Below are 26,769 nucleotides of genomic sequence, written 5' to 3'. Positions count from 1 at the left end.
TTAGCTCCGCAACAAAGCGACAATGAATATCCTAGCAGGGAAGGCGGGCTGGCTGACACGGGCTGCGCGAACTTTACTGGGGTTAGCGGCCTGGGGTTTCGGAGCATAAAAATATACTTGTAATTCAAATGCGTAAATTTGCATAAAGTTGTCATTAATCATCGGTATGATTTGAAATTAGAATATTTCCTTTCGGATTTTCCTCGGAGTGTCCTGGTTCGGGGCGATTGCTGGAGTAGCGGGATGAGGTTTTCTCCAATGTTATTTTAAGTCGCGATCGTGATTTCTCTTTTTTGCGCTCTTCACTACACGTTGCTAAATATTCAATTTCTCATATGCCACTAAGCGTGTGCAATCCATTTTCCCTATTTTTGCAGATTTTCAACGGGGAGGCTTTGTGTAGGGTATTTTCATACTTTTCTCTCACTGTCAATCGGAACCATCTGGTTCGTGAATCACGGGCACAGATTTTGGCAATGACCTGGCGTTTTTTTTACCACCACTTTTTCATGCTGTTCGTGTGCTTTGGCTGCATTCAAGTATTATGCGCGTGTAGGTGCTGACAAAGAAAAGCGCGAGTTATAAGTCCATAAAACGCATTACTTTTTTCGACAGACATACCTGCACAACTTTAGGAACTACCATAGACAACGCAAAGCTTTAGCTGGGTGGTGGCAAGGCTCGTCGGCGACGAATTTTCCCATAAATTTGTAACGATTTAATTATTTTATCACTACAGCCCCGTTGCGAATACCTTTAATCTCTTCTGAATTATTGCAGTTAAATAACTTCCGTGGGTGATTTGTTTTATTCCCCTTTGCGAAAATTGTGGGAAAGGACCCAGTAACCTCAATGATGATAATGTTGGAAGATTTTGGCTGTCTTTGCCGTTTTTTTACCAGCAGATGTTTGTTTGCATGAGACGATATCATAGATTCATTACTTTTTGTCCAGGAAACTTATCATAAACCCTGTTTTTTGCAAACGTCTGAAATTCTGAATTGTTTAAATTATTAAATAATGTATTACCCATTATTAAAATATTATTACTACTACTAATTTTACTAATTAAAATTATTTGGTTTGTGTTTTTTTACACAGCTGCATAAATAAGTGAAACATTTATAGATCCGAATTGTTGTTTTTAGTTCGACTTACTCCTGAACTAAGCCAAAGTTAAGTAGCCACGGTTCTAAACCACCCCGGGTGCACATCTTTTAACAGTCGTCTAATTAAGATAAACCAAAGGCACTCCTCTCAATCCTCTCAAGGTATATTTCTAAGCTTCATGGAAGTAGTCGTTAAGTTTACTGCCGAAAGAAAGTATTGTTCAAAATAAGGGACATCTACTGCAACTGTTACCACCTAGAAAACCCCCTCATACAACGCTAAGAGGAACAACAGTAGCATCCTGGAGGGTTAACAACCAACCTGAAACATTCCACCATTTTTGATAGACCATCTTTTGATATAAAGTGAATCCTTTTAACGACAGTTGAGGAATCTTAGTCTCAAAAATAATCTACATGTTCTACTTATCGCTAATTAATGTTCTTCTCTACCACAACATGGTAATTGATTGATTAGCGTAAAAGTATGAAAATCCATTATGAATTAGAGCGACCCTTTTAAAGACTGCTGTAGCGATTCAATCTCAGCTTTAAAGGCACAATATTTGTCAAACGCTAAGAGATATTCGTAATGAGCATTTCCGATAACGTTATCTTTTTGCAGGAATAATTCAACTTTTCCATCGCATAATGCCACAACCCATTTTAAATGTCAAGCACCGCTAGTGCGCCTGTTGTATTTTGCATCAACTACTGTTCAACCTGCTGAAGAAGTGGAATACATCAAAAAGTCACCCTTACACCTATGTCCAGTGACCATAAATACCTTTTCTTCCAAAGGGAACAATGAATGAAAATGAAAACCCATGGAACTCTCTTACAACTCGCCTAGAAACGACAAAAAATCTATTTGTCAACCCTTATTTTCTATTGTGGCTGATCATTTGTGAGTAACTACCACAACTCCCTTTCAACATACCATCTAGACCGACATATAAACTGTCTTTCTAAAGCCAAGCTTACGTGCCTGCATTTAAGACGCTTGTGATTTCCTGTGGAATTTGGGCAGTACCGAAAGGGCAAAAATGTGTCAAAAGAGAACCTACTCAGCTGTTAAATCGTACCTTTCGTTTAGCAGTAAATGTCAACCAGAAAAAGTGGTCGCTTTAAGTAGTGGGAACCTCCTCTAAACGGGAGATTTATTATTATTCTCTTTGCATAGCATCAATATCTCCTTGTTCTCTGGTGGGAACGGGAAACTGCTGCTCAGAACTATTCGGTGAACACTGTTATCATATCGGGTACAAGTGTGGTATTGGAAGGCTACTTCTTCTTCTTGGCGTAACGACCTAGTAGGTCATGCCTGCCCTTTCTAGCCTACTGGACCTATTCTATCACGTAGCTGAATAGTCAGCTCTTGCTAATATTGGTCTGGATGGGATTTAGGGACGGTTCTGTTGTGTGAAGACTGCCGCCGCACACCACCGGACTGGGCCACCGAATTTGAATATGTTCATATTTTAAACTAACCAACAGTTAAAAGCTAACCAATAGAGACATTCCTACATTTCTATTGAAGGAGTGATTTGAAAATCAACCACCAACAAAAAAAAACACCAAACCACAACGTCATAGCGGTGTGTTCGTTCCACGCTATCATCGCGCTCACATTTTCTTTGGATGAGGACTGTCTCACTGTCCCATGCTTACAGTATCTTTTTAGCCAAGATTATCTTGGACGTGTTAAAATAAACACAACGTAAACACCCAAACTTCCAATAGGTTTCTGATCCAATTTGTTATATTTTGTAGGAGCAAGGGAGTAGTGCCTTTACGAATCATTTGCCTTTTGTCTGTTCTTTACTTGCTAAGAAAACGGCAAACATATCTCATTTTGGTTCGCTGGTTACGCTCCCTATTGATGTTTCAGTTCACATTCTCAAGTAAGCGCTGACTGCTATTGCCTGTAGGCTTCTTTATCAGATGAATGGAAGACCGGAATGAAAATAAAATAAACGACTGTAAAATACCGGCCCTCCCACAACCGATCCAAACATTTTACTGCAATCTCATACACATTCGATTTTCTCGCGGGACTCGAGAAAAACCATTTCCATCGTGCCGGTTAGTTGTGTTTCAAGCCTCTTCAGATTCGTAGCATCGTTTAAGCGAGTTTCTTTAAACGTGCTCCAGCATTTCGCAATGAAACCTGATGCTAGGAGCTTTAATAGAAAAAAAAACCCTTAAAAATATTCCCTTACATAGAATGGAAAAAAACTAAAAAATGTAAAACAGCCTTCGTAATGAACCGCAAGATTCGCTTTTAAATTAAAGATATTTATCCGATCAGACATAATTCAGCACCTCCCCTTCGCGCTAGTCATCGTTTTCGGTTGATATTTCCGGTATTTTTATACCAGTGCACCGGGAATGGCCCGTAAAGCCGGCACTCCCAGTTACGCGGATATTTAAAACCGCCAGTCGCTAACAAGGCCACGCCAAGGAATTTTCGATAGTAGGGAGAGTTATCGATTATCGGAAGAATTATTCCACCGTCAAGGATGGATAATCTCTGTGGGTGATGAAAAATGCCTACTTTTTGCACGTATTTTCCACAACAATGTTTCCATGCCTGTAAATCTTGCAATGGTTTGTGGGTTTTTCGTCTTAAATCTATCTTCTTGGATCTTCAGGAAATATTTATTACCGTATTGCAAGTCCCGTACGCAGGACTGGCTATCTAGTTACGAGTAAATAAAGTCACAGAAAGCCAGAAATGGCTTGAGGATGTTGTGCCGATACAGAAGAAGAAGTATTGCAAATTATTTACACAAACTCAATGGAAAAAATATCCACCGAACTATAGAACTCCACAATATTAACAACACTCTCAGTACTATTTACGCCATTTCGTTTTGTGCAATGAAAAATATAAGATTGCACTTGTTAAATTTACTTTTTTTAAACGTTTAAAAGTTATCATTAAATTCTCATCACTTGCACGAAACTCGATCTCGCAATGCTGGCCACCCGAAACGTTCCAGCTGTGTTGAATTTTCCTACATTCGCCAATGCAGCGCTCGTCCCTAAATTTGATTGTTTTTGTGATGCTACTACCAACCGAAAATAATGTTCGCAGAACTACCAACAAAGGAACTACCTTTCCCTAGCGACCTTAACTGTTTGTCGGTTCGCTTAATCCATGTTTAGGGCTCTTTTTCTACTATTTTCTTGGTTCATTAGTCAAACTCATGGACGAACGCACGGACCACCTGGACACAAACTTCCGAGGCGCTACCGACATGATTCAGCACCATTCTGCTGCTAGCACGAGGACTTACTCCACCGCGGTCACCTAGCGTAATCATAACTGCTACTATGACTTCATTCACTTGCACGTAGGTCAGCTTCAGCTTGGACGTTTTGTTGGTTGTTTTTCCACCACAGCGACCCATCTTAACCCGACGGTCGTTTTTTGGATGCTGCCATGTCCAATCGGCTTCACACACACACATTCACACATCTATACACCCGGAGCCACATTTGTATGATCCTCATTCGTACCAGTGGCGGCGTCATGAAGATCATTAATTATCATCACACCGCGCGCATCAACCAAATCAAAGCGTCCCGTTTTGACGGGCAATTCGGATCAGTTCGATCCATTGACCGGTGGAGAAAAGAGGACAAAAAAACTACGACACATCACGGACGCTGGACGGACGCTGATACAGGACGGTGGGGAAAAAATAAATGCTTAGAGCCACACTGAAAAGAACATTCATACAAAATCCTTCACACGCACTCACCTCACCGAAAACAGGCGGCTAACGCAAAAGAACCTTTCGGTTCGTCTCTTCCTTACATGCATTACGGTTCATTTTATCCAAACGGCCAATACCAGTCGCGCGCATTGCCAGTCATCAACGAAAGAGTTCAACAAGGTCGTTCTTCATCGTAGGTTCTTTACCTACCGAACAGCCTAGATACCACCAACCACCAACATTTTTCTTCCTGTTATGTTTCCAACGTCAAACTTCAACGGTCCAGTCTTTAGCGGAGCTTATCTTCAACCCTTGCCGTGAAAAAGTACATTCGCCTTGCTATAATTGGTACTGAATCGCCGATACCGTGATTGCGTCGCTGCTTTAATTATGGTAATGAATATAAATTGTTTTTATTAATTTGTACTCTCCACCATCAACGATCTTCTGTCGTATCACAAGCTACCAGTTCTAGCTAAATAGATAATCGAAATAGAAGAACAGGCAGTCCCCGAGATGCGCTATTATAGCGGACCGCTATAGCCCGGCAACAATCTGCGTATCTCAAATTTCCGCATAAGTTGAATCCTGGCTCAATTTAGTTTGTACACTTTAGTGTACAGTTTGTCAATTTAGATGTGTATTTAGTTTGTTCAAAGCCTCAAAGTCGACTTCCTTCTCTGCACTTAATTTATTCAGCGAATCAGGCGACTTTTAAAAACAATACATTAAAATAAGTTAAAAACGAATGTTTAATATGACAAAGGAAGGTCGACCAATTTTTAACCTTTTTGCTATAAACAAACTCAGCTGTCGAATTTTCAAAAACCGCGTATCTCGGGAACTGCTTGTAGCCGTGTTTCCCTTGTTGTTCATAGTTTAATCTGCATACTATTGTTCATTTTAATATTTCACTTCTGTTTTGGTTTTTATAAATATAGCAAAGTGTTTAACTATCTTTTTCTATTTCAATAGAAATACGAAAACATTCATATTTTACTGCTTCGTCATCAGGTCATCGACATCTGTATATAAAATCTAACTAGTTTAAAGTTAAAATGAAAATGAATGAAGAGTCTGTTCTTTCCTTGCATGTCTGCGCGAGTCCTTTGCTAAATACACAATTGGTTAATTGAGTTCCGTTCAATAATTCCTACAATATTTACTCCATTACCTTAATTACCGTGATTATCATGTTAGTATTATTCCTACTAGACCAATGATGCCCGACGCTCCAAATCGGAAGCAAAGCATGCCGATCCTTTCCGTTTACGAAAGGCTAATTAAATCCCGCACCCGTGCCTAACAACAAGTGTGATGGCAAACCTTGCCCTTCTCACGAACCCGCCCAGCCGACTGATTGGCAAGCTGGTTCCGTTGCACCGTGGTCGAAACACGTCACGTGACCATTTAAAATGCAACGCACAAAACTTGCCCTCCAACTCACCAATAATTAAAAACAACTTACGCACATACCGTTGATTTGAATACATGCAGTACCTAATTCCAGCACGAACATCCAAGCCTTTTAGGATACACCGCGCATGGACGCCAGGCGACGTATTTCTTCGTCGCACACCTTTTGTCCGAACGGTAACATCGGCAAGTCTGGTTATGTCCATCTGGCCACGTTCTAATCATGTGGAACGGTGCAGGACGGTGTCCATAATGAGGATCACAATACGATCATCTTTACGGTTGCCCTGCAATATTTCTTTTCCCGCCAGTCCAAACGACAAACCGCCAGACAGCGTCATCTTACACTAGCCCCGATTGGGTAAACTAATTAAAGCAGGGCTGCGGTCCTTTCCGTACTGCTGATCGTAATGAAACAATGTCACGTCACTCCAAAGGTAGTAATGCTTTTACACAATATGAATTTGCTACTGTCTTATCTGAAGGAAAATCACATCAGGATTTCCGAAACTGGTTTACTTGCTGTTAACTCAAGTGTTGTCTACAAGTGCTTTGTTTCTTCTTGATCGCTTAATTATTTTTAAAACAGTGTACACCTATCACAAATTTTCCCTTGCTAGAAAAAAAACAACTTTTAATGAAATCTCATTTTGATTATCTTTCCTAGCATTTATACTACAGGCAAACTCTTCATACACTTCTCTCTTCATAAACTTCTCTCATAGCCGCTCTTTTTGTTAACTAGTTTAGAATTTTCAAAAATAATCAGCAGGACAGCTCTAGTTCATGAATTTATTTCTTCTTTTTTGCTTGATATCCCATTCTTTCCCGAAACGGCATACACGCCTTTGCCACTTAACACCACACATGCCTGCGAATTCGAAAACTTCAATATCCCTCATCCCCAAAGATACAAGGCGGAGACTTCGACCAACGTAGAAGTTGCGGGTAGTTTGATCGAAGTTTGTTTTTTTTTTGCAATTCCCTACCCAGTACGACATCTCATAAACCCGTGTCTGTCTACTGTAGTACCTGTTTCTTATTTTGGCCCATCAAAAAACAAATCTTAAACTCTTTAGTGAGAGAGAGAGTTAGGTGCAGGGTATGTTGTTATTTATAATGCTTTGTGATACGATTCTGGTACATCATGAATAGCAGATATCTGTATTCTATTAAAACAACTCTCTATATATTGTCGTTCCCCTTAAACCAAATATTTACTTTCCTAATCTTATTATCCAGCATACAGGCTTAAAAACACGCAGGCCCTGCAATCATCACCTGCAAACGTTTTATCCAGCTCAATGGCTAGACTTATGACCACTGGTCAAGCTGACGGGACGTGGGTCAGACAATAAAATGCCGACATAATTCGATTCGGATACGGCTGAATTTTGCATCCCTCATCCGCCAGTGCAGTTTCCTTACAGAGGTACTCGTTGCTTTCACCTTTTCTCCTGAATCTACACCAAAAGATGCGGACAACAGAGCTGACTGACTTTCTTTATTAAATGTAAATAAACCATTTGACGCCCGGCACCGTGGCTAGACTTCTGCTGGTGTCCTTCGGTTGCCCTTTCAGCTAAAGCTATGGGCGTTAAGAATATCATCTATTGGGTCATCGATCTGCATAACATCAACGACCACTCCAAGACAGATTGTAAAAGAGCAACGGTCATAACTCGTCGAGCCATGCCACAAATGCCGCCCGGCTGACTAGCTGCTGTTGCCACCGTGACCTGTGATGATGAACAAATCTCATTTTGTATGCCTGCTCTGCGTTCGGTGCTCCAGTGTATTGTGTTGCCTACCAATGTTTGGCGACAGGCACAGAAAAGAAATCGCCAATTTTCTGGTAGCTGACAAGCCGCCGGGCACACTTTCCAGACACAGGTACAACCCGGTTATCTACTGCCATACCTTTTACCCCTGGTGACACTTGACTTTATCCTTTTTTGAACTTCACTTTCCTTTCGACTCTTTTTCGCTCTCTTGTTTCTTTGCTTAGGTATCAAGCCTACATTCATATCCTCCCTCCCATTTCCACACACTAATGCCATTAAGGATTCACTCTCCATATTCTTACCCTTTTCTCTGAAACTTTGCATTGGAATACAACACATATTCAAAATAGACGCCAGCGAACAGGTGCTAAGGCAAAGAAACGAGATGGAAGGTCTTTATGCCTTTAACGTATAAAACAACCTCACCCACCCAGGCTTCTCGTCATTTCAGTGAAAAACTTTAGCTAAACAACACGTGCGCAATTTTTTTCTTTATTTCACACGGAAAATTTGCAACGAAGCGATTTTTAAACGTCGTACTATCAAGTTTTAAACGCGTTAGTGATACGAAGTGAATTCATACTCCGAGTTGGAACGCCACACGAACAATACTAGCCAACATGTTATCATCCATTGGTGAACTCTTCGGTGATCATGAAATGAACGATTTCATTGAATATAAAACACACGTTAGTGATAGCAAGTTTTGGTCCACGGAGCTGGACCACGTACCGTTCCTTGATCGTAGTACGGTAGGCTCGTTGCTTGATCTGGAAGATTCTCCACCAACGTATGATGAATTCTACACATCCAAGTTTACGATGCCATCCTCGATGCAGCCCACAGAATTGACCGGCTTCTCCAGCATTCCTTCGACAACTGTAACCCAAGGTGAGTTTCTAGTCTACGGTAGGCTAACCCTACCGTACGGTGTGATGTGTGTAAGATGAGAAAAAAAATAACGGTATTCCCTGTGGTCAATTATTCGAGTAATTGATATAAATATCTTCCGACTATTTATCACCGAAGCAGGAAGCGGGGTATCGGGCGCGAAGGCGAAACTAATGCTAGCGCCATAAGAACGCCACTTCCCCTCTCAATGAGCCTGTTGCACATTCAGGATATGAGACCATTTACGGCACCAATCTGCAGAAAAGGGATTCTTGGCCCTTCCGGTGAAGAATGGATTGGTATTAAGATTCTGTCCTTTTATTCTCCAAAAGGCATGAAAGGGAGTGATGAAAAAATCAAGTTCAACGTTGCCTAAAATTATCCGTCCGAACCGAACAGACCATTCTCGAAGGGATACACCAGACATACTTGTGCAAAGAGCCGCTTTCCGGTGATGGTCAAATTTATCATCATCACTTCTCATCACTCTTCCGTCAGATGCTTACACGTTGGAGTGCTCCCGTTCGTTGCTATTTTTAAGTACCGTTGTTATCTGCACATTTATACAACCTTCATTACGAAGTACTGTGAAATGTGGTTGATTACGAAGTATTTCGTAAACGAGTGAATATTTCCATACATTTTTATTATGCTCTTTAAAAAAAGCGCTCCTGCACTAGAACACGCTTCAATGCACGCTCCACAACAACAATATTGTGTTTAGTTATACTCATTTAATTATCTTTTGAATTGCTGCTTGTTGCTACGTTTGCCTTAAAATATTATCCATTTTTGCATTCATATGATATGATATGAGATATGATTAGCCAAAAAACATTTTGAAGATTTTACATTATTTGCATTAGTTTTTTCCTTGTTCATATTTTATAGCTCCTGGTTCGACTATTATTCATTTACTGAGCACCTCTTGCCATTTAACACACCCTTAAGCGCATCTTTTTTAGCGCAAACCCCTAGAAATCTACCGACATACTTATTTCATTCCCTGAAAACTCCTTTGGCAAAACATTTGGCTCCTCATAATGCCGAAATCCGCGAACTTCTTCGCAGCAGCACGTTCCGTTAGTTAGACTGTCGCTTATTCAACTTCTTGCCAACCAGATGTGGCAAATGGTGTGTTGGTGTATGAAATTTCCTATTCATACATATATAACATAAATTTTTCTTCGTCCCTCACATTTGACCTCGACTTCCGAACTGCTACCTTTCGTGTGTTTACTGATTTCCGGAGCGGAAAATCTGCCGTTACTGCACCTTATGGCACCGTATCGGGCGCCATAGTTTGATAGGTTCTTCTACCACGCGCGCACATACACACACACACACACAGACATCTGACATTCCGTGGGAGTCGGATTTGGTATTCGAGCGTGCATCCTGCACTGCTCCCACGTTGGTCATGTGCCGTGCCATGTGGTATAAATCATACGGAAAACGCTAAACAGAGAAAATCAAATGAATATAGGGTTACTTTACGAATGGAGCAAACTTTTGAACTCCCTCTTTATTTTCTCCCTTCCGAAAAGCGCCGTACAATCAAGTTAGCAAAGAAAAAGTACTGCAAGGGTTTTCTTATGGTTTTCTCCTTCATTAGTTTGTTAAACGTCTTCGATTCAAGCATTCTATGAAACATTCATGCTTAAAGGAAATGCTTAGGAAGGTCGTTTTCCGTCCAAACGATTTTATGATATTGATTTTTCCTTCGATTCAATTTCTTCACACGATCATTATTTCTCTCGTATCTCATCATTACTATTTTCTTCTTTCTTTTTTACAGATCTCCAACCAATTGAAACAGCATGGCCTACAGCCACGAGAATGGATATTTCACCGTCTCACTGCAAACAAGCATTGTCAAACGGTGGAGATGGAATGAACTCCGGTAGCGTGAATGTTATCACTGGCTATGGTACAACAGCCAAACGATCCCGAACAGCATTTACTAGCTCTCAGTTAGTGGAACTGGAAAAGGAATTTCACTCCAACCGTTATCTGTGCCGACCCCGGCGTATTGAACTAACACGAAAGCTGACTTTGACGGAGCGGCAAATTAAAATTTGGTTCCAAAACCGGCGTATGAAGCATAAGAAGGAAAGCTCCAACGTGAAGGACATAAACAAGCTGAAGAGCTCGTGTCATTGCATAGACGGGGAAAGCTCGCAGTCACCCAAAATGTCCTCGCCATCCTCGCCTCATAGCGTACATGTTATCATGGATGAGGAACGCAATGGACACCAAAGCATCGTCAACCGGTTAATGGCACATTCCACGTACGCACCTCGATCGACAAGCTACATGAACAACTCCGTTAATCTCTACAACAATGATCAGAGCGGAAATATTGCACAGCCACCTAACGCTTCCACCACAGCCAATCATCTCGAGTCATCGTACACTTCCTTTACAGCAAGTGCTAATGCGAATGAAACATTCGGCCAATCGATTTTGTGTGCCAACGAGCCCGGTCACTCCAATCTAATCCTATCGCCAAACAACGAGATTAACGCAGAACAGAAAGAGTTTGAACATTGCGCGATATTTCCCTCCATCATTCAGGCCTTTGATTCGCACTTTCTCCCTCATCCGCTGACACCGAAAGCGGCGACATCGATTGATGAATCACTCAAGGAACCTTCACAGATGCCTATGATCTTAATGCCATCGGTGTCCACTTCCTCTACCGATGATCTCAGCAATGCCAATCCTTTGGTTGACAGTTCGTACCGTTCTCTTGATAGTTTTAATCAGCCTACCGCGCCTGCTTCCGCCACATCTACGGATGGCGACATCATTGGTGTCAGTTCGCCATCTGTCACTATTCAGTGGGGCAATAAGAACCACCAAAAACAGCACCATAATCATCTTCTTCGGCCGGCTTCTGCAATCGAAGATACCAACAACAACAAAAGCAACAATTTTGGCTCTCCTTGCAACGGTTCGCCTTTGGGCCATCAACACCACACCGTACAGTTACAACACATTCCATCATCAATTAAACAACAACATGCCATTGGGGTGGGAGTCAACGTTTCCCTGCACGCACCCACCGTAACAACGACTGGCACGACAAATTCCATGCTTTCTTCATCTAGTGATGGCGGCAACGTATTTCTAGATCTTTAGAGATTATAAAACCACAGTTCCAATATCTCTCACGCTACGCTCATCAACTAACAATTGCTGTGAAATGGAAACTACAAAAACAAGGCGGCGCGGAAATGGAAACGAAAGTAATTAGAATTTAAGATACACCCAAATCACCACCACTCCAAACGATGCAGTCCCTTGGCAAGATGCTGCCAAGATGTATTTCTCTCTTGGCACACTAGATATCTGCAAACGCTAAGGGAGTTCTAGATTCTACCGCTACGGAATAAATATAAAAACTCGAACTGGACCGGTTTGATTAGGATTAGGGTAATAGAAAACATAGGCTTAAGCAAATTATCACGAAGACGACAACTTATTATCCCTTCCCGAGTTCTAGTAAGAGCCCATTTTTGTAACACTTTTAGAAATTGCTGGAATTTCCACCGCAGATAAGTTAATTTAATAAATCATAATCATTCGTTTTTCTGTATCAAAGTTCATTATTGTCAAATTCTTCTCGGTGTGGTTGCAATTTTCAACCAACTTCATTAACATTTTAAATTTCGTTTGTTTCCTCTAGCGATTGTTATAAGTTTTTTTTATTGCATATCTAATTATTTTTCCATAAGAGCTTCCACTTGGACACTTTGTTGCCTTACAGATTAATAAAAGAAATTTCAACAAAAAACTCTTTTTCAACTTCTTAAAATTTCTAAATTTTGTAATAATTTCAATATCATTGAAGTAGCGTCTTTTATAGAATACCTACCACAATGATTTACAAGACGATATGGCGAAAAACCGTCGTAAAAGAATATATAAATTATTTGAGCTGTTTTTGTGACGTTGGCCTTACGTTCCAGCCATACATCGTTCATATTTCACACCAGCTTCGTGATACAATCATGTGAAGTTGCTTACTCAACCCTACTTTTCCACACAGCTTATGTTATGCTCAGCGGTTTTTCTCGAATCTACGTTTATTTCCTACCACAAACATTTAAGCTATTATGATCCACATGCTTTGACCAGATTATCTTTAAAAAGTACTGTTTCCTGTTTTCCCAATTTTATAGCTGTTTCAGTTTTTTTCTCGTTTTTCTGTGTTTCATTCTTAAAAAGTCGAAACGTTCAATGTTGCTGACAAATAGCAATAGCTCGGCCGATTGGTGACCGCAAGAGGTTGACAGCAATTAGGCCATTTAACATTTTTGAACTTCACCTCAATGGAAATATTTTGTTCATCAATTTTAACCCGCTATGGAAGCCGATGGTTCTTCTTGAAGCATTTCATAAGTTTCAGTGTTTTTCTTTACATATGTATATTTTGTTCATTGTTATTAAAATATTGTGAAATTTAGTTTATACTTTGTTGTTTGTTAAAATTATATCATAATTATTATTTATATTGTGTTCTGTACTTCTCATTTGCTCATGTCCATTAAAAGAATGTGTTCTATGCGACCTATTTCTAACTAAAAGTCTGCACAAAACCTTTTATGTATTTGCATACCTTCTCTTACTTACCATTGTAAAATACTTTTCTGCAAGCTTAGGATATTTTCTTATATTTTATAGGTTTTAGGATATTTTCTCTCATATTATTCGATCTAGTTCATTCATATACATTCTAGCATTTTTCAATTTTCGTTCTTGCGATCAGGATATGGTGATTTTGAACAATTATATATAGCGTTATGAATCGTTAGACAGCAAGTCGGTTTCCGGCTGCTGTCCTTTAATTTGTTCATAGTGCTTTTCGTTTTGATTATGAACTCAACTTCATAAAGAAAAAGAAAGCTATATTCAAGATGGAAAAGCACAAAAACTACAATCCACGCCGTACACTTTCCCTCGACAGGGTATGATTTCCCTTCAAGTTTTCTGGAAACTTTCACAAACTTTGTTCACATTGCCCCATTTGTCGCTAGTCCGATCCGATTTGATCGCACTGTCCAGCATTTACAACAAAAAAAAGCCCCGGTAACGATGGAAACCAACAAAAACCCCACAATTTCCATCATAGCACGATTCATTGCGTGCACTTCAATGAAAGCCATCAAAATATCGAAATGGCAGTGGATTAACTCTACCTTCCTGTGCTACCTCAAACATGTACAAACCCACACACGTAAAACAACAACAGCATTACAGACAGGGCTCGATCGAGCAAAACGTGAACGAGTGGTTGAGGAAGAGCGCGCCAACGAGACAGAAAACAAAATATAAAATTGCATGTGCTCTGTCATTAAGCATCATTACATTTTATAGCCTATAATTGGCATTCGGTTTCCATATTTGCTAGCCGAGTCTTTCATGTTCCTATTACCTTATCCATTCCTCTAGATACCGCGCGCTTCCATTCTCCAATCACCCATAATCGGTCAAGACATAGGAAAACCACAATCCTTCTATAAGTTATCCTTCGTCTCTTTTCGTGCTCTTCGTTCCAGCCGAAGATGAAATAAACAGAATGCCTTCTAGGTGTGCCTGCTGTATGACTGACTAATCATATACTCAGGACTGGTGTTGGGTATGCTTGCTTTCAAGTTTGTGCGGCTATCATGGGCCTACTAGCTGTTTTCCGCCATGATCGTTGCTTGAAGGACGAATTAAATAACGAACTGAATTGAGGTGGATTGACACGTAATGGTGTTATTATTCCTGTGTAAAGTATAGATTCCAGTTTTGTATTTCGTGCTGTCGTTTTCGTTCTTCCCCACATTCGTTGCATACCTTCTAAGGCCAAACTCAACGAGTGACGGTCATACCGGTCACCCGTAAGCCAATGGGGAAGCTCGGAAAAATTGTACCCAAGCACGAAAACACCGCAAAGGAAGAATCGAAATAATAACAGCTTACACGAAAACCAAACATTTTTTAAAAACGAATGTTTGGTTGCAGCCGAATGCTACTCGATGCCGACAAAACCCCTTCCGTTGTTTCATTTCTCTGGCTACCAAACGAAATGGCCCTTGAGCTATTATTTTCATGCAAGCATAGCATAATATCGCTTTTCCCACTTTCGGGCAATAATGCTACCAAGCCCTGTACTAAATAATCCGCTATTCCCGAGTTCTTACGTACTGCTATGAACAATATATTCTCTAATTACCAAACCTCCGCAGTGCACTGGAGGTTTTGCGGTTTCAAGAAGTACTGCTATGGCGCTCAACTCGTTGGGCACCGTTTGTATCTGTAAAAGCTGTGCAGTATGTGATAGTATTCCGACCCAACAAAACCTTTTCACAATATATTTCTCCGCACTGGTCTATCCATAATGTTCATGCTTAATCTTATTGTTTTTGCGCTGCTTATCTCGTTAATTGTAACGAACAAATTAAACTTGAAAATAACCTGTTCAATTAGTTACTGTTTGATACAAATACCACAAAGCTAAGTAGTACTTGTATCGAATAATCGAAATGATGTCAACAATATATTGCATTCTGTAAAGTTACGCTGATAATGTGTGCCAGAAAAATTCGCGTAAAACTATTTTTCTTGTGACACATTGTTTATAAATCGTATTAAGGGATCGAATACTTACTTTAACGGCATAAATTAGTACTTCTCCGTTTATTCTTATAACTTTGTTTTGTATTACCGAATCAGAACGTGATTTTAGAAGCATTTGAAATTTGATAAATTAGATATTGATATTCACTTATAAAAAACTCCATGAGGTGACCAATTTGAAGAAAATCGCGTTTTTTGAAATCTCGTAACGGGAAAATAAAAGAAACGATCAGGGTATTAGGTGTTCTTATAGCATATACTAGTGAATTTATTTGGAATGTTTTTGTGTATTTAGTAGAGGTGTCGATCTTCACACGATAGAACCGGTTCAAAATCCCATCCGAACCAATCCCGTGCAAGCAGGACTACCTACCTACGGGGAAATAAAGCCAATGAAAGCGAAAAATGACAGGACTTGATCTCCTGAGGTTGTTGGGCCAAAAATAAAATAAAATATTTATAAACGGGAGTTCATACTGAAATTGATTGAAGACTTGAAGATTGAAGATTGAGACTGAATTTGAAAACGAGTTAGGCCATCATATGGTTTAGGTATTTCAAATGAAGTGGTACTGTTTATTGGGCATTTGTTTTCCATCGCCATATTCAATATTGACTATTGCTATCGACGCGTCCTATCAATTGCCAAAAATTGCTCAACGGTCTATAAGAAAATTAAATGCAAATTTATTCTTAACATGCCATGGGAGACATATTTAACGTTAACGGGCCAACGGGCCAGGTTGTCAAAGATGTTATATAAAATTTTGACACCAAAAAATGAATCTCCACGATGGTATAATCCAAAATTCAATATAATGGCAATGCTATATTAGGTATAATCTAACCACAATACTTCGTTCTAAATGCGCTTTGGGTCAGCATAATAGAGACTGGTTTTGAAAAAGTTTTCAATAAATTTCAACATAATGTAGAGGTTGTTGAAATTTTCAGGGTTTCGAATTCTAAGATGGTTCTAACCCTTACACATTTTGAACGCTAAGATATTTAAATAGTTGCTATATCCGTGCGTAGCCGATAAACATATCCTGATAGATGATAGATAGATAATTATTAAACCAACGTATGGCTTTCGTCATTCAGAAAATAAAAAATAAGTCAGTACCATAACGCCTGCGCAATACAAACATGACATGGTCAATTCACTCAAACCAATGCTTGCTTTTGCCTACGGGCGTGTGAAAAACATGCATTCGAATCAACCACTTGGAAACGTTTACACATAATTTGATTTGCACATCAACAAATCAAAACGTTCTCAAACTGAACGACGTGTGTTCACGCATCGTACATCACAACCGGCAATATGTAGCACCATCAGCACGTCCTTCAATGGTACTAGAATTTCAACTATTACATGCGAATACGCACCGCTAGGGAGCATGATTTAAATTTCTCTAATGCGGAAAACTGCTCCTTCTTGACTGTTCTTTTAAAATTTTACCCTAATCCCCCCCCCCCCCTCGAATACCCGCCCGGCACCAGATCCAGGTTCGATCCCTCCCGACCGAGGGGTTGCGGTGAATGATATCGTAACCCACCCTTCAATTATTTCGTGCGCTGCGGTACGCTCTGTGCTTTCGCCGTATTGACTACCTTTCTGTCTGCCAGGCTGGCATATGCTGGGCCATGTTTACGCTCACTCAATGTACGTCGAGTCTTCTCCGGGTTTGTCCCTTTGTTTTTGTGTGTATTTTTTTCACTCGGCTCAGTGATACACCGCCGTTCTCTTCTGTGTCTGCAGGCATCGGAAACCGGAAGGGAAATCGACCGCCCGAGCGACAGCCGTCGTCAGCGGCGAAGTACCAATTGCACCAACAAAAACAGCATCAACAAACTACGACTACGTCGACAACGGCGATTACGTAGGAATGGTAGGTTGAAAAAGCGGAAAAAAGGAAAAAGGGAATTCATGGCGGTCATCAATCTTCTTCTATCTTTGACTGACAGCTCTGGGTTGTAGCCACCCCGTGTACGGTTTGAAGCGCGGTTAGTGATTCTATTTTCATCTTTTGTACGAAAGTTCTTTATTTATTCGTACGGCTGGTTTTCAAAAGTGAACTCTCCAGATACAACCCTGTCCGACGAAATGCCGTGGACTATCCGGCTTCACTACACTCGTGTGTTCGAAAATTTTCCCATTTTCATTTTCTTCCTTCTCAACATGCACCCAACTGCACCAACAGGGCATACAAAAACTCGACCGAAACGCAGGTTCTACACCATGCGAACTGACATTGCTACACCAAGTGTTATAAAAACGCTGGGAAATGTCCGAATCACACGAAGAACTGCGATGCTCGGCGTTCGTCATTTCCATCGCTTTTTTTTTGTTCGTCTTCCCGCAACTGACCAATCTGACAACCAGATAGTAATTTCGCTAGCAAATCTGCTTCTCGGAGGGTTTGACCAAGGAGGTCATTTTCCTGCCAGCTATCAGTGACCTTTGTACGTACACCATTTGCCTGTTGGAATGTTGAACTGATGGGCTGATGGTTGGTAACACTCGCCCAAAGCTGTTTTCGATCCTTAAGAGCATGAAGTGGTTGTTTGATGCAAAATTTTTAACAACGGTAAACAAACTGTTAATAAAACTTGCTAGAATACCGATACAATTCATAATCAGATCTTTCTCTGAAGTACGGAACTAGTTTTGTCAACTATACGACAGTTGGCACATGTAAAACATCAAAAATTCTCATCCATATCAACAGTTTTCTTAGTACTTAACTTAGTACTTATACTTATACTTAGTAATACATTCAAAATATTTCATTAAATATATTGTGTATGTATAGACAAAGCCTAACAACTCCTCTATATCCAAATTGAAAAAGCCATAGCTATTTAAAATTTTCACCGTGTTTTTGATTCTCAACACATTTAATATAACTCTTTGTTAATAAATGACTTCTATCCATGCTACTCATGTACCTCAGCTGCATATTCGTCCTCAAAACTTCTTCTTTGGCTTTCAACGTTCAGTAGACGAATTCAGGCGCAATTCCATCATTTTTTTATCAAAGATATCATGGTGCTTTTTTCGGCTTCATTACGATGCGCTACCAGAAACGGAAACGATAGGATGTAGTACCAAAAATACTACAGCGCAGATGACACATACAAAAAAATCAAATCGAGAACCTAAGTGGAACATGCTCTGAACAGGCATGTTTACGTTGCGTGTTACAACAACTTTAAGATGCCTTTGGAAAGAACGACTAGCGCTTTGTATACTACCACACGCACAAATATCAGCATCCATTTTCTTTGGTGTACACTTTTTTCAACAGGATACCTTTTCCTATCTGCCCCCGGAAGCAGAGATTCTCATGTTCGCAATATCATCACTTTTACCCAACAAACTTATCTTTTTCACGTTTCGATTCACCATTCATCGTCAACACTGCTCCGTTAGGTGAATCGTTGTGTGAAGAAAAAAAAAACACACTCCGACCCGTAACGAATGAAACCGAGAAACTTTCTGGGGAATGAAATACTACTGTGACCACTAAACACCGATAAATTTCAAACTACATAATTTTCAGGAAATTTAATTCCAGTCACATTATCTACTACGTCCGGTAGAGACCACAAATATTCCACTGATCGGAGCGGTCAGTTTCTTCTAACTTTCGCTAACCCGCTTCTGCCTGTGTACGTTGTACACCATAAATTGTAAAAACCCGTACCCGTTCCCAGTATTCCCCCCGTCCACTCCAACCCAATTCTACAAGTATAACCATAATTCATGGCAGTAGTGGAAACACTTTCAAACATCTTTACGTCATAGGCAACATGTGTTCTTATGTCTTCCGTTCAAAAATTGGGATAAAAACCCTTCTCATTCCTACGAACTAACAGCTCAAAACTCACCGTTCCCACAATGATATGCTGGATGATACGTACAAACAGCCACTTTTCCGGGAACTCACACCTCTGCACCTTGGTTACTGCATACTTATCTTCCACGTGTTAGTCAAGGGTAATTTTTTGTACGGCCTGTAGACTGCCTTTATTTTTGGGATTAGTAAACGACCTCCACGGCTGAATGTATGAATTTGAACTTACCGTTCGATACGCTTTTTGGCAAAGGTGGCAATGAAAAGCTAGAATAGGGAGGTGTTGAAATTTTACTACGAATGAGAAAAACAGCAAAACATTTTTATGGACACAGTCCACCGTAATTCAAAACATGTGGTTACTCGAGCAATGTTGCCTGCTGCACGATACCCTCGCACACACACACGACGTGAAACCATAAAATCGCTCGTAATGTGAAAAATGAGGCATGGATTCATTTGCACTTTTTAGCAACTCGTTAGAGCTCTTTTCTAACAGATAATACTCGGTCCCGCAGCATCATTCCATGAACTACAGTAGCTTTATTTTCTCTAACCTGTTACGCTGCCTTTTATGCAAAAAGGCATATTATCAGTTATTATCCAGTAAGCGCTAGCATTCTTTTCCGTTTGATTTTATATGTACAATGCATATTGATCAGTTTTAAGTTGCCAATTATCGCAGCAATAAACGTATTTTAAGATCGTTAACTTCTTTAGTATACTTTTCTCAAAAGCATTTATTTACACATCGTTGAGAATTCTAGTTGTGGATTATATGCGATATGTTCCGATGAGTTGGAAGCAGATATTCTTGTACAAGTACCTTGTGCACCTGTTTTAAGTATGCTTATTTGGTAACTACTTTTTCCACAATTCTTGATTATGGTTAGTAGTGATCAGTATTATCAGCATTGTCATCTTCAATTTCGTCGAAATAGTCTTTGAAAAGTTTTAGTATGTAATTTGTTAATTTAGTCAAGTTACGTTGCAGTAATAAATTAAAGTGTATATATATACTTTTTCTTCTACACATTTTTACCCTGCCACTTCTGCTTTTTCGAACTTTCATCAATCAACTACTGAATAATATGTGTTGCGTACGGAAGAGAGATCTGAATCGTCCAAAGATATCAGTCCTGTCGTGTAATACACCGATGGTGCTAATCACGCATCCCTACACAATTGATAACTACTCGAACATATCAGCATAGAAACTCTTTTAGATTCATACAAGAAATACCTGCATAGTAATATATGCATGTGAAGCGCTACATGGAATTTGGTTAGTAAATTTGTCATAAAACTGGTCCAACTATGTTTGTATCGAACGACTGGGTTCAAATCTGGACTGTCGGCAGTAATAAAATCACTGTACCCGAAGCAAAGATTGACTATTGAGTTTTGTAATTCATTTATGGTAAAACAATAAGCAACTAAACCACGATAGCAAATCCTGTTCTTTGTTATCAGCACCACAACCTCAAAAGGTTGGCCATTTATGGCTTTCTTTGACTTCTGTTTACTCATAGCCGGATAGTCAGCCGGATAGATTTTAAATAATTCGGATAGATTTAAATTATTTTTTTGGTCTATACAATCAACCCAAACCAAAACGACGCTAAATCTTTAAAGCGCAATATTTAATATAATGACAGTGTAGTAGTTTGCAGCGTCACTTTAAAGTTCAATCGCAATTCATAACCATCAAACCCTCAATTTCCTACTGTACATCGTACAATAACGAAATCTGAGCAGTTTTCTTACCTATCTAATCGGACAACCGCAGACTTATCGACAGTCATCACCGAAAACGAGAAACCATTCGTCATGTTGTTGTCATCGAGCCCGCATGCTCTTACTCAAGCCGAAAATTAATAGGTAATTCATTGAGTAAACACTGACAACAATCACTGCTCAAACCTTACGGCCAGGACAACAAAAGCGTGCATTCTGTGTACTTGATCCCTCCCTTCTAAGACGCATTCACCGACTTTGGTGCCCAAGAGTCATAAGACTTCTAGCTACGACTGTGCTTTTTTCACATTGTTGATCTTATAATAATGATCCTATAGTCGGTCGACCTCCGGTATGAATGAAAGAGTTCAAATATCTATGCTTTGAGAATTTTGTGAATACTTTTCAAGGAAAAATAAAAATTCATCCCGTACGCAACTTCCGGTCGTCTTTCAATCATCTTGTGTGGTCAAATTCATTTGAACAGCTTAGTTGATTAGAAATGAACCTATGCAACATAACCCAATGTAACCATAGGGTTATCCCCCTTCAAAAAAGAGGGCACGATGAAATGTGGAAGCGAAATCTAATCTCCATTCCCAAACAATGGATCTTGCCTTCCCTCATAAATAAATAATCTATGCATGATAATCCTTTGCTTATGCCAAATTCGGTAAGTTAAATGAAATTCAACTGGCTCCAATTCCGCAGTAACAAATTTATGCACATTTACCGTACTCCACTCAGTGCGAAAAGAATTCCAAACAATCGAAAACATCGTTTTCAATTAAATATCAATTTGTGATTTCAGACTTATACCTTCGAGGATAAAATTTTAAAGTGTCGAAACAGTTTTTATTTTAAGCTAGGGGGTTTTCAATCGCACTTGATCCATTCCCTACCCACGTTTACATTCCATTTAATCCTAGCTCGCGTCCGATGGTAACGGTAAGCGCAGACCAGTAAAGACGTAAACGAAAAAAGGAGAGCATTGGCTTATCTCGCGGAAATTGATTCTGAGCAGCTAACGAGCGAGAAGCGTCACTCCACTTAATTTAAAAAGAATCCCAATTTGTCCCAAACTGATTTGCATTATGCGCTAGTACTCATTTTACCGGAAATTGGCAACCGATTAGGCCCATTGTTTTTCCCTAAAAAGCTTTCTGGGCTACCAGCAAAACAGTTTCGTCCTTACAGAATAAGGTGCTTCGATAGAATAAGTACCTTTGAATAAGCACCCTCCGCCTCCCTTTAATACTTTGTATATCAAAATTGAAGAACAACATTTATTGCTTGGTTTTGTTTAAATAAATATCCACAATACTTACAAATCAGTCCGTTAACTCCGTTAAGTTTAATTTCAAAACCCTTTTAGCACTTATAATTTACCGCTAAGGCACACACACAAAACAACAAAATTCATGACATCATCTTCTAATATTCTGAAGTCAAGCTTTTGAACGTTCTTTGACAAACGTGCCGACACCATAAGTAGAGATGTATCGCTAAACTATGCGGTTTATATAGTTTCAATTATTACTCTTATATTTAAAAAAAGGATTATGTTTAAAACATGAGTCATAGGTACCACAACAAATCTTTAACCCGTCCGTTTTCGTAGAAGAGCTGCAGAAAAGCAAAGAGATACGATAATCATAGTATCATGTTGCGTAATTAAATACTTTTTTTTCGCTTTTTTACCAAAGAATCAACCACGCATAAGGCTTTTATCATTCACTAGTTTTGTAGTAAAGTCAATATTTACAAAGATTCATCGCCATCATCCAATCTTTATGCAGTGTTCCAGCTCGAAACACATAGCCCAGCAAGCTAAACAAATATGCTCATGTCAAACAAGCAACTGTATTCGTGTAGCAAAACCCTGACCACTTGTCTGAATTTCCAAATTTTTCTACTATTCCATTTTTTTCGGTTTTTAGGATTAGATTTAATTTACTTTTTCACCTCTTACACTACAACGGTTTAGTATTCGAAATATTTAAATAAAAATAACATTGATACTGCAATGTATTTTAAATTGAACTGCAAAATACTGGTAATTTTAAAAAATATAAAAATAGAAATTGTATTTGTTCGACTCTTTTTCTTGGCTTAGTTTCCTCAAAAACTTATGTCGGTCTTGAATAAACTTAGTTTTACCACAGGGCCGAATAACCACGGAGATGGAATTTATTATCGGTCCCGCCATGTGAACATACGGCTACTGCACCGCTTTCGACTACTTCAACTTCATCTAACGGGCGCCTTAGGCTAAACTGTTTCCTAATGAAAATTTTACTCTGGCGAATGAAAAGATTATGCAGTACAGTAAAATAAACAAAATTATATTTGGAAACCATAAAAGGAACGGGACATACACTAACTTATATCACTATAAAACATTAAAATTTTTCCTCGTATAGTACAACAAATATTACTAAAACTGGGTATAAAATTTACGCAAGCAGTCATTTACATTTCATTGGAAAACGAGGCAACAAAACGATACACATCAGCCATTCACTATTGTACGTGGATAATTATACTGACACATTACTAATTCAATTTTCCAAAAGAAATGCTGCACTGGCCTATCCAATGTACCTGAGTTTCGGAGGTTCAAAATTACCGTTTGCAAACGAAAAGTCGTGGCTAAAGACTTCTATGCCAATCAACGACAAAATGTTCCCTAGATGGTGCAGCTTTTTCATCATTTGCTTCTGTTTACATTTTGTGTATTTTTCACTTATGCTATTCGTTACATGTCTTCCAAGTATTTTCACTGCAAAGGTGTAAACGATATAAAAAAAATCCGAGGAAATGCGGTTATGTGGCACACTTGTTACAAATGTTCTTCAAACCGCGCAATCGCAGTAAATACTTGGACAGCTCAGTACCTACCCACCTTTTCGTTTTACTAGGGATGCTACTATCAGCTTACTATCTCAATTTTCAAGAAAAAGGGTTGCATTGTTTTCTTAAACTGCAACTTTTTTTATTTGATGATAAGCCGTATTGTTAAAAACAAATTTTGCAAAATGTTTTTTTTTATGTTGTGGCAAGTGACCAATTTTACATGTATCGTATGTGTCCGCGGAAATGCTCATCCTGTTTCCATTGATGCTTACTTCCTAGATTTAATATAGGTTCTAAGTTGACGTATACTTAGACGTGTACACAGCGCAGTCTGTATTATTAAGGCTCTACATAAATATGATTTGAGCCCTTGAACGTCAACGTTAAATAATAACAAGTTTTAACATATCGAAAATCATATTGAAAAAATATTGAAAACATATCCATAAATTCATTTTAATTTAATTTAATGTTATGTATTATTTAATTTACATCAATAATGTTTTCTTGCGACAGGATTAAGCGACAAATCCATCCGGATAATAGGCATAATCTAGTAGTAGGTTGTTAAGCCCAGAAGAAATAAAAAGCCAACAGCATTCTGTTGATCGTTGAAACAGATCATCTGATATGAAGAGGCCAAATACACAGTAGTTTAACAGTATTCAATATAAGCCACATTCATTGTTTTTGTAACTAACCTTAACTACCTTAAGCTGTGCAACACGATATTGCAACAAATAACACTACATCTCACAACATCAAATGAACGATTGGCGCCCAGCAACTACTCGTTGCAAGAAATTTAATAATTCAAATTACAATACTGTTCCAAAAATCATAACGCAATAGAAATGCACGCGAATGCGCATAGCAGGGAATCTAAACCCTTGCGCATACTTTTATATTTCTATTTTCTGCTTTGAACAAATTAAGTTCACAGGTCCCAAAATTTTCAAGCGATATTTTCATTATCAAGAGTGTTTTTTGCATTGGTGTTGACATTTTTAGATACAATTATTTAATTATATAGATTTTAAAAACACATGTCTAGTCGGGTTTCACTCACTTGACCTCATTCGCAAAGCTGCGCTATGAAACAAACATCACATTGGTACGGAAAGCATAATATCGCATCTAGCTAACGTTTTACGATTGCCAACCTCTGGAAATATCCGACATAAATGCTCACACACACTAGCTCACTGAGATGCGTATTCAACGGAAAAGAAGGCGTGGTATTGTTTCGGCGCTTTCCACGAGAGAGCGAATGAGCAGCATGCTGATGCGAGCTCTTTCTATTTCCTGTTCCTGAATTCAACTAAACAACATGCAACTTTACCAACCAACCAGATTTTACCATCGCAAACGCCTTGGTTTCAAAATGGTCAGTTAGCTGTTGCAGCTCGTTCGTTTACGACTCACCAAATACGGTGATTCTGCGATTGAGGAGATTACGGCATTGTTGAGGTCCAGTTGTGAAGGTGTTGCAAACGCTAATTCTGATACTGCAATGCTCTCATTTCGCAAGCACAAACGTTAACGGAATCAAAAACAAACGAGAAATACAGTTGGTGCTGTTTGTGCAACGTGTTCTTTTTAAAATCAGTGCTTTATCTTGATGTAACATAATTGCAATTACTTAAATTATAGAAACGTGTCTATGTCGATCAGTGTCCAGTGTACAGTTTAATGCGTGTCACAGAGAGCGAAATTCAGAATTTATTTGTGGAAATAGTTTCTAGTGCCCGTGTGTGAATGTGCTTGTGCGTAAAGAAACCTCTCGTAATAAAGTAAAGCGGGATGTTACGTCCCATTCTGAAATGCTTACATCCGCAGTGTATGTGATGAAGTTTAAATTATTTGCATTTAAGAGCTAGTACTTGATTTATGCAAGTTTAAAGTGTCGTCAGTTCCGGAGACTTCCTAGATATCAGTGTTACCGCAATACTGTTCTAATATTTCGCTGCATCCTTTTCGTGCTTATCTAAACGGTGCCTCACTATCGCCGGTGACATCAATGAGCGGAACGTACAGGAAATTCTACAGCGCCCGGGTATTCATGTGAACGAAGCTACCCCAAATATTTTAAAACGACGAGTGCTCGTAATAGGATCTTTGACGCTGCCACGTGTATCGGTCGTTGGAAGACTGTTGCTTTCGCATCACACTTTGTTCTGCAACCCCACCTTAGGTACCATTCGAGCAATGATAAGGAAAACAGCACGTAACGATTCCAACTCATTCCTGCGGTTCCTCATCAAGAACATCGTCATACGGTGTTGAGCTATAAATTTTATGGTGACATCGCTGCAAACGCTGTAAACAACACTGATTTCGGCACGATCCCGACAACAAGAGCATTTTCGTTACAACAGTGATACACTTGTGTACTACAATAGGAAAATTGTGGCAATTTGTACCATTGATTTGTGCGTGGTGACAATGGCGTGATAATAGATTTAGAGTAGTTCCGTGGAGAAGAATAGTGTAATGATCTGGATATTATTGTTTTCGTTGCAACGTTTCAACATCAGTTAGTTGATCATTGTGTGAGGGTTTAACAACATCATGTCGTATCACTTAACAAGCGTAATTGATGAGCGCTCTACGGTTTGGTCGCTTTTTTGCTGAATATCGCTCACCATGGCCACAACCAGGTTGATAGGATTATAATTTGTTCAATTCGTACAAAAACGGCCACTTCGCTGTTGAATATAATCTTCCACGCCGGAGCAAGAATTATCATTGCGCTTTT

The 26,769-nt window shown here is 39.3% G+C and overlaps 1 protein-coding gene across 1 annotated transcript; it reads left to right on the top strand.

Moving 5' to 3' along the window:
* Window positions 1-8,654: 8,654 nt before the first annotated feature.
* On the top strand, window positions 8,655-12,069 carry LOC128309526 (segmentation protein paired-like). Its single transcript, XM_053045937.1, has 2 exons — window positions 8,655-8,925; window positions 10,724-12,069. Exons 1-2 carry the CDS (start codon window positions 8,655-8,657, stop codon window positions 12,067-12,069), a joined length of 1,617 nt encoding a protein of 538 aa, XP_052901897.1.
* Window positions 12,070-26,769: the final 14,700 nt, after the last annotated feature.

Source organism: Anopheles moucheti, chromosome 2, assembly GCF_943734755.1.
Source record: "Anopheles moucheti chromosome 2, idAnoMoucSN_F20_07, whole genome shotgun sequence".
In the NCBI taxonomy this organism is placed as follows: Eukaryota; Metazoa; Arthropoda; class Insecta; order Diptera; family Culicidae; genus Anopheles; species Anopheles moucheti.
The sequence above is the reverse complement of the archived record's forward strand: the minus strand, read 5'-3'. Positions and strand labels throughout refer to the sequence as shown.

Coding starts and splice junctions, on each gene's coding strand:
- LOC128309526 (XM_053045937.1), top strand. CDS start 8,655: ATGTTATCATCCATTGGTGAACTCTTCGGTGATCATGAAATGAACGAT. Junction 8,926..10,723: donor TTCGACAACTGTAACCCAAG/GTGAGTTTCTAG, acceptor TCTTTTTTACAG/ATCTCCAACCAATTGAAACA.